Genomic DNA, 9599 nt, shown 5'->3' with positions numbered 1-9599 from the left:
TTCTATGAAAAGATTAATTAGGTCTAATTTCTGGTGGCCAGGGGTTGATAGATTAGTGGATAAGTTTGTCAGAGAGTGTCCTGAGTGCATTGAGAGTGATAAATCGTGTAGGTGTGATCCGGCACCTTTAGTTCCTGTGAAGTGGCCAGATCATCCGTGGCAAAAGTTAGGGATTGATATCGCTGGCCCGTTCAATTTTTTACCACAAGAATGTAGATTTGCCATTGTTGCTGTGGACTATCACTCCAAGTGGCCTGAGGTCAAACTAGTACCTCATCCAAATACTGAGAGTGTTATTCTATTTTTAAAAGAGATCTTTTCCAGAGAAGGTTCTCCGGAATGTATTGTATCAGATAATGGGGTACAGTTCAAGTCCTCACTGATGTCAGAATTTTTGAGTACGTATGGCATTAAGCATTGTACCACTGCTCTGTATGAACCACAAGGTAATGGACTAGTGGAGAGATATAATCGAGTTCTCAAGCAAGACATACTTTGGGCTCGCAAATCTGGAGGGTTGTGGAAAGATAAATTGAGAGAAAAGTTATGGTTATACCGTATTACACCTCATGCCACTACTGAAGTCTCTCCTTTCCGTTTACTAAAAGGTAGAGATCCTGCTTCGGGGTTATGTCCTTGGTGGTTTAAGAAAAGTTGTAGTCATCCAGTGACTGATGTGAATATTAAGGATGTGGCTGAAAAAGTGGAACTCAAACAAGACAAATACAAATGCAATTATGATTCTAGGATGAATGTTAAGCAACCAGTATTCATGGTTGGTGATGTTGTTAGGATTCGCAAACCAGGTTATATTGCTAAAGGAGAAAACAAATTCGGTAAGCCAATGAAAGTTATGCGAGTTTATCATAATAGTGTAGTTACACAAGACGGGAAAAGATGGAATGTTAGGAGAGTTTCAAAATGTGTATCATAGTTGTTTTTTTTATATACACATTCTGGATGTTTTCATTTACAGCGTTTAAAAGTAAATTTCTTCTTCCTTTTCCTTTAAGGGGAAAATGTGTTATATTCTGACTTACTAGGTATTTCCCTTTTAATCTATCCCTGTACATATTTCCCTTTTAATAGAATCTTTGTTCTATGTTGCACATGCACACTGTCCATGTCATTCCATTTGGAATTGTTATGATCTGAAATGTTATACTGGGATTGTTAACTTGAAGGTTGGAAGTACTGTGCTGCAGCTGATTAAATCCTGGACTTATCAAAATACCATTGGATTTCTTCTTTATTTATTACAAAAACACCCATGTACAACCGTACTGCACAAGTTGTGGGAGGGCGAAACAGGTTCTCCACGGGGTGAACAGGTAAAGATGCTGGCGCTCATGAATTATACATAAGAAATCAATATTGTTCTCTCCCACAGCCTGGTAAGAAGTTCCTTCCATTAGCAGTGGAGCACAATTTGGTGGACCTATTCCCCTCTTGTAGAGCGTGGAGATCTGCTGGGGAGCAAACAAAAACACTGTGCAACACTTACAGGGGGCTGGCAGATGTCAGTTGACTCAGAAGGAGACATTCAGGGTCAGCCTCAAAGACAAGAGAGCGGCAATATGATACAGCTCTTTGATACCTAAATAAGCCATAACTAGGCTGCTTGTTAGATCTCAGTTCTGTGGTGCAGTGTGAGGTACAGGCATTCTGCAGGGATTCATACAGGGGCATCAAGAAGGTAGCAGAAAGAACACATACAGGAAGCCAGTCGTACTCAAAACCCAAAACTCCATAAGTGCCACAGAATCCAATTCCCAATGCCAGACCACCCCTGCCCAGATTACCCCTGCATAGTTTCTGCTCTCAGTCCCCATGGCTTTGCTAGAACCTCCCTGGAAGCCGCAACCCAGAAATCTTTCCTCTCCACTGTAAAGTTCTGCTCCTAATACAGTATTCCGTCCGCTCTCTCTGCAATATTATTTACAATAAAACCTGAGAGAGCTATCAGGGTATTTGTTCCTCCTCTCAATTACATTATTGCTATCGTTTTAACATGTATCTAATGCCGGTCATATTCTGTCTTTATTCAGCATATTTAAATTTCAACATACTGTGAAAAACCAGAACTCTCCAAACTGGAAGTTTTTTCAAGTAATAACTTCTGGTTTTCTCCAACAGTTTTGTGACACTGAAAAGAGATTCGATTGAGTTCGAATGGGAAGTCCCATAGGCCTACTACTCACCACAGTGGCAGTTTGTAAGGCCCTCACCCACTCCCCGACACTGTAATGCTCCATGGTTTCCTTCTGAGTGGTGAGATGCAGTGTGCTGTGCCGTGGGCGCCTCAAAACCTCTGGTGACATGTACAATGGCAAGTATGGTGGGTTTTTTAAACTGGAGCACAGTCGGTTGATCTAGGATCCACTCCAAGAAGATTCAGCTTGTCACAGCCAATGTGTATCTAAAGACCTCCTAGATTCAACTTAAATGCAGTGGAATAATCTAATCTCTTACAGGACCTAAATGAATCGGGTTAGTGCATGCCCAATGTACCCTGGGTAGCCTGATGCCGACATCCCAGTTGATGGCTTCTTTCTCCTCACCAAGTCCAACCAAGGTCAGAGTCCCAGTCACTTTTCAATGGCACAGTGGGTTAATCTTCCCGGCTGTGAATCAAGTTGCAGTCCATTTTCAGATCAAAGTCATATACTATACTACCATGTCCATCTACGTAAAGAAAGCTGGCTGTCTGGTCAAGAAGGCGGTATGGAGATATAGTCTCAGTCCACTGCAGGCCTCACTGACAGTGCCCAGATCAAGAGGCGCCAGATAGGCTTATCTGTTCTCTGTGTTTGGATTTGACAGGACCTTTAACCAGTTAGGATTGCAGTGTGCAGTACTCACAAGTTTTGAAAACCCTGGAGAGATTTATTAAATAAAATCAAGAGCTTCAGATTCTAAAGTGAAAAGGCATGCTTCTCATCTCATTTTCTTCTTCCCAAGATGATGGTTGTCTTTAACACCTTCGGCACGTGGCGGATAGTAAGGGACACCCGGGTTCCTCTGTTTAGCATCTCTCCTGGTTTGGCGCTGCAACTGGCAATATTAGCTACTTGCTCTGTGATGACATCGGAAGAAACGTTCTTGATCCCATGGAGATATTTCACATACATGTCGTCCCTCAGAACAAGCAAGCTTTGCGGCTCCACAAGCAGAGACAGGAAATGACGTTCCTCCTCCTTCTGGGGCTTGGTAACCTGCACAAGAAGTCAACATAGCACAATGCAAGTGATGTTAGTCAGACTAAACAAACTTATACTGGTAAAATTCACAGTGTTCAGTATATTCTATAGGGCACAGATAGTTGACTGCTTTTAGTTTTGCTGGCTTATGGCTGATCACTAACCCCTTGACCGCGACTCAGTATGGAGGAAAATAGACTGCAATACATTTAACCTAGGGTAGTACTTTTTAGAGACCTTCCACGAAGTGCCTTGATAGGGAGTATATAAATGTCATTGTAGCAACTCCGAGCTAGCGACAATACCTGCTCACTGTCCCCTTCCTGCTCCTTGCAGACGGGGCGGTAAAAGTCCAGCATAGTGTGGGACCCCAGGCTGATGGTAGTCACTGTTGGAAAGTAGAGAGGGCCATCCTCATGGGGCTGAAACAGAATTAATCAAATTAGAAAATATACTGGCAGCTTGAGTTAAAAAATAAATGTCTTCACAACGTTCACTGTTTTCAGCAAACAAGGGAACCCGATGAGTAACTAAGGACCCCGGGTGTCAATTATATCATGTCACAATGGTCCTTAGAAAAGCAATTTTTAAGGCAACAAATGAAATATAGACCAAGATAGGCGCTATATTTATACAGTGTCCAGTCGGACACAGAGTTTTAATACGTTTGGATAGAATAAATTAAACACAACTGAAAAAACAATAGAGCGGGACGCAATCCTGCATCCAGTACAAAAAACAAGAAACAGGAAAACATTAAACATGAAAATTCCAGGCAAAACAAGAAAATGGAAGCTTGGTTAGATCAGAAAGTGAAAAAGGTATCCATAAATAGTAACCACACTACTATCACACATTGGTTAAGCATGGAACTATTGAGTTGGTCGACGACGTTTCGATCCCTTGCACAGAGAATAATGGGATCATCATCAGGACTAAGCGAATAATTGCCTGAATGTACACACAATGCCTCCTGGCAGTGCGTTAATCTGCTCGTTCCAGAAGAATTGGAGGACGAATGTGGACGTCTTCTCTCTGCTGGGGGTCGGGATTCAGTGATTCATGGGGGAGGGATAATACGCCGTCGGGCACGAAGATTAATACTATAGCACAGGAACGGTGAAATAATATGCAGTTTCGCCTGCCCGGTCTCACGATGGAGAGGATCAACCCTTAGGTTCTAGTGATCCTCGCCATCTCCATCTTGAGACTGGGCAGGCGAAACAGCATATTATTTCACCGTTCCTGCTCTATAGTATTAATCTTCGTGCCTGGCGGCGTATTGTCATTGTCCACTGTAAACTGTGGCTGTTCATTGGTCAATAGGCTTAGTAGTCCCTCCTTAGTAAAGCCTTGTCTCATTTTGTAAACTCCCATGGAGACAAACCCTGTTAAGTGTGTTGTTACCCGGTAGACTTTAATTACAGCCTCCAAGCACTATTTTCTCAAATAGCCTTACCCTATAGGACGTGCGTCGAAAGCATTTGCAATGTAATAGGTCTCGCATTTGCGAGAGTTTAAACTATTGGCATTGTAAATGACAATGCCTTTTTTTATCTGTTTTAAAACCAACACATAAATAAAAGGCATTGTCATTTACAATGCCAATAGCTCAAACTCTTGTAAATGTGAGACCCAAGCATTGCGAATGTTTGTTTTCTTTTTGGACTGGTTCAATTTTGGTGCTGCCCCCCACCTTGACTTTAGCAGCATGGTTCATTGGAAAGGTCTCAGAGCGGCTTCCTTCAAGCACTAAGAATGAAGGGTAGATGGCAATTTGGCGACGGAACACTGTGCACGAAACTGAATCACTGTTCAAATCACATTACTGAGGATGCTCAAACATTGTATTTAAGCCCTCGTGAACCATCTCACCTTACAATGCCTGATGGAAGGGCAGTCTCTTATGTGCAGCTTGGAAGGTGAAGGCATTCATAGGTCTCTTATTATAATACGGTAGGTAAAACTCCCATTTGTGATGCTCTTTTTTGGAATAAAAAGGTTATGGGGCAGCAACAGAGTTATTGTCATTTATCAGTGGAATCCTGGGGCCACAATACTGTTGTACTCAAACGGAATGACCACATTCTACTACTTTTCATGATTTGATTTTCTCAGGGTAAAGGGGTTGAGCAGTCAAAGCTTAGAGGAGAAGGAGTGGGGTTAGAAACTCAGGAGTACAGAGGCATTTTAAAGGACACAACAGGACTTAAATGTCCAGACAGTCCTTTACTTTCCCAAAAGAAATTGCTTTACTACAGGTGTTCGGTTGGAAATGTCATCTGCATGGTATCTGCTGCTTGTAATTCTGCCCTGAACGCCTGACGTTTTTTTTGGCCCTTCCATTATACTGATTTAGCATATGCACAGATCTAGGCCCGTCCATGAAAGTGGGTTTGCATTTCAGGATCCACCAGTCGCGATCAATAATTTCTGTTGACAGGGAAACCCACAATGAAAAATCCAGTGGCAAAGGGATCATTACCATTGCTTAAAACCACATGATCTCCAGAAGAACTTAACCTAGACAAATGAGTCCAACATTTCCCTAATCACAGTAACGTGATGCAGATGATGGACAAAGATGCTAGGACAGGTTTTAAGTCCTCCAGAAACGACAGAAGAGGTCGGTAAATGCACCTCTCGTGGACAGGGATGGTTGGGGATGATGTAGGCTCACCCTTCTGTAACGTGAACACGATGGAGCAGTACCTTGACCCAGATTTGTTGAAGGCTCTGTGAAGTTGGCTGGCTTTGTGGCTTTAAGGCAATCTACTTCGATCGAAATGGAGATGTTCTTCACTGAGGTTCTTTTAGTAAACTGGACCTTGGCGACCTTTGATGGAATGGTTCAATTCCTTCTGGCCAGAGCACTCTGCCTCCACATGCGAAAACAACAGTTGATGGACAGAATGCAGAACAATGTCATACATTCACCCAGTAAAGAGATCTGGGCCTAAATCCACCGTTTTTTTTCTCACCGCACCACCCCAGTTCAGACATGGCCATATGCAAATCAGCCTTGACCCTGTGCCTCATGGGAACAGTCCAGCTCGAACTGCCAAGCCATGTCTTCCCTGGACCGGAATCAAGCATCCTAGGACCGGTTTCTGGCTATCAGCCGTCTTCAGCCAGGATAGCTTGACTCCAGTGGCGTGGAGAGCACGGGACTCATGTCTGAGCATACCCGTCCCACTTGGGGTGACAAATGCAAAAACAACAGTTGATGGACAGAATGCAGAACAATGTCCTACATTCACCCCAGTACAGAGATCTGGCCCTAAATCCATCGTTTTTTTGCCCACCACACCACCCCAGTTCAGACATGGCCATATGCAAATCAGCCTTGACCCTGTGCCTCATGGGAACAGTCCTCGTGCAGGCAGGTACGGTTTTCTGTCTCTGCACAGGTCCAACAGCAACACAGATCCGCAGACTTCCCAACACAGGCCCAGTCTGAAGGGCGAGCGGCGGCTTCACAGCAGTCCCACTCCTGGTTCTTTAGTATCTGCTCTTCTGTAAGTGTACATGACCTCCTTGTTAATGAGCCAACACCGAACAGAGTACGGTCTGAAGAGGCCTTCTCTGGTGGACAGACAGTGACAATCAGGAATGCTGCACCCTTTAAATTTAGAAGCGCTCTTCCAATGCGGGAGTATACTTCTGAAATACATTGGGTACCACTTCCGCCAGGTTCTACCTCGAGGAAACTGAGTGGGCAAGAGTGTGCGGTATTGGTAATATTGCATTTTAAATCAATGCAAAATGTTTTCATCACTATTCTCCATTATTTACTACAGGAATGGTAAACACGTGCAAAAACAAACCTGGTACCATTCAAAAACAGCAATCTGTGCCTGGGTGTTATTGTAGCCATTATTAAATCGCCACTTGGAATTTATTTATCTTCACATTTTATATAGCTTGAAAAAACCAAAGCAGGATGAATGTGCGCTTTACAAGTACAACAACGTTGGAGAATGGAAATGTCCTGACAGTGAAAAGGAAGAAAAATTATGAACATTAAAGGTCAATATAAACTAGTTACCCAAAAGGGACACATTTAGCAGCTCACTTGTTAAAAAAAGATGTGAGAGAGAAGTAGAATTGGGAGGCAAGGTATGGTGAGAGGGGTGGATAAGGGCAGGCAATAGAGGGAGGATAGAGAGGTATCTCATGGGACAAGGTTGTGGAAGTGGTTTGCGAGGAGTGACCAAGCAAATGGGGAAGAGAACAAATCAGGAGGAATGGGGTTGTAAGTGGCACAGATTTTGTTTTAAATTGTTATCTATTTTAAATTTAGATTGACAACATTTTGCTAAAAAAAAAAAAAAAAAAGAAGAGTAGGTGAAAATTTTGAAACTGTTTATTTTATACAAAACTCTCGACCTTACTAAAACTCTGACACTGTCCGTTGTCTTGTTGTTAATTCACCTAGGAAGATTTACTGGTCTAATACTAATTCCAGCACTTTTTGGAATAGTAGTGAGTGTGAATTTCAAAGAGGGTGACCATCTTGAGTTTTATGATTGCTGATGTGTATATAGTTAATGGGGGAAGCTATCAGGGTCAGGAAGACTTGTCTGACTTGTGTGGTGTTTCCCTTAACATTAATGCAGTGGACTTCAATGGTAAACATAAATTAAGGCTCTAAAGAACCGTATTACATGCAATATTGCATACTTATTCCTTTCAAGTAGGCTTGGTCCATGTCCCTATTCTATTGAATCAGCTGCAGAATATCATTAAGTGGGATTCTAAGACAAAGAGGATATGCAGTGACCTAGCTAGCTTTGCCTAAAACATTGTGAGAGAAACTAGACCATGGGACAAAGTGTCACCACCGAACAACCGCAGATGAAGATATGATGCCATCTTTGCTAAGTTTAGGCCCTTGCATACATTTATGATTCTTGAACAACCTCAGGAATACCTACATCCTATAAAACCTAAAGCCCTAAAATAAGCAGTAGCTTTTTTAAACCTGTGAGTCAGCCCTAAAAAAAATGCAAAAAAATTTGATGAAGCGAAAATTTGGCATTGTGTAATATACTATCGTACATTGGCTTAGAAAAGGTTTTTTCGAAAGGGGCGCACTGCTAGGAATTAGCGCAATAGAATCAGTTAACTCACTATTGGATGCGAGGTGCAAAACAAAGGGGCTGAGGGGAAAGCCCTATACCCCTCCAAGTAGTGTCAACCTAGGTCGGCACCGCGTACAAAGAAACTAGAATACCCCTGCACACTAGAAAATATATACAGTCAATTGGTGTAGACTCTAGAGAGCAAGGACAAAGCCTATCAGTTGAACAATAATAATTGATATCTTTTCAAGTCTTTCGTTGGTAGGTGGTGTCTTTAATGTTCATAACAAGAAAAACAGCCGACACGCGTTTCATCGCGTGTGGGACAATCTTCCCGCGACTCCTCAGGGCTGGGGAGGATACAAAAGCAGGTGATGGGGTACATGGTGTGGTACACTTGTTTTAAATTAAAAACTGTATTGTCCTTGGATTAAACCTGTGCAGAAGGGAAACCACAGCACGCGTGAAAAAACTCGTGAAAAAACAGGGTGTACGGCGTAGTCAGGAGAGGTGAGTAGTGTGGTGTGTGTGGAGGATGACAGAACGTAAGGTAACCCTAGTCGACGAGGTAGGTGGTGGTAGGCGTGAGGGGTACGTTCAATGGATGATGTGAAGGAAGTGTGGGAGAAGAAACTAAGGCAGGGGAAATTTAAATTAAGTACAAGACAGCATATAGAGTGTCTGGATTGGGTAAACATGCATGGGTCCACACAATACGGAGTGTTCAGCCTGAGCATACCTATTGAAGCTGTGGGCAAGTAGTGGAAGTCTAGAGGAACAACAAAAGGAGTGTACATCCCGCGATTACCAACCTGAACATTGCCAGGGCTGGCACAATTAAACAACCCAAATTGAAGAAGTATAGTGAAGGGGAAGAGAATACAATGCTCACCGCTCTGTCGGTGATAATACCGACCCGACTGGGCCCTGGACTTGTAGGTGGAGATGGAGTAGTTGTATGTAAATCTATAAATCAACAAAAATTGCAATATGAGGATGATGTGGCGCTGGTTGAAAAACTCAACTAGGTCCCTGACCAACACAACATACTGCTCACTTTGCCAGTGGGGCTATGGTGTCGAAATGATGAGCGAGTAAAACTGTAGGACACTCTCGGATGTGTCAGGAAGTTGTTGTAAACCCAAGCTGATGGAAAAGGAGAACGAATAAAAGGGAGGAAACAAATGGGAGGTAGTGCCCGTATGTGGGTCGACAGGTTGAAATAACAGAAGAGACAATTGCAGGTGGGAAACAGTACATGCTGTATATCGTACCAAGCCAAAGTAAGGCGGAGAGGGGGGTTTCATGACTGGAT

At 43.0% G+C, this 9599-nt stretch overlaps 1 protein-coding gene across 3 annotated transcripts in view; it reads right to left on the bottom strand.

The window, feature by feature from the left end:
• Window positions 1-1270: 1270 nt before the first annotated feature.
• The window catches only part of ALKBH6 (alkB homolog 6, nucleotide demethylase), a 91216-nt gene continuing 82887 nt past the window's right edge, over window positions 1271-9599 (bottom strand). For all 3 annotated transcript variants that reach the window (XM_086938687.1, XM_086938689.1, XM_086938688.1), the window contains exons 6-7: window positions 3506-3622; window positions 1271-3215 (exon numbers count right to left, since the gene is read on the bottom strand). In XM_086938687.1, the coding sequence (XP_086794813.1) occupies window positions 2943-3215; window positions 3506-3622 (390 nt within the window). In that variant the 3' untranslated portion in view covers window positions 1271-2942. The remainder of the gene's footprint in view (window positions 3216-3505; window positions 3623-9599) is intronic.

Source organism: Lissotriton vulgaris, chromosome 9, assembly GCF_964263255.1.
Source record: "Lissotriton vulgaris chromosome 9, aLisVul1.2, whole genome shotgun sequence".
NCBI lineage: Eukaryota > Metazoa > Chordata > Amphibia > Caudata > Salamandridae > Lissotriton > Lissotriton vulgaris.
This window is presented reverse-complemented; position numbering and strand designations above follow the sequence as displayed.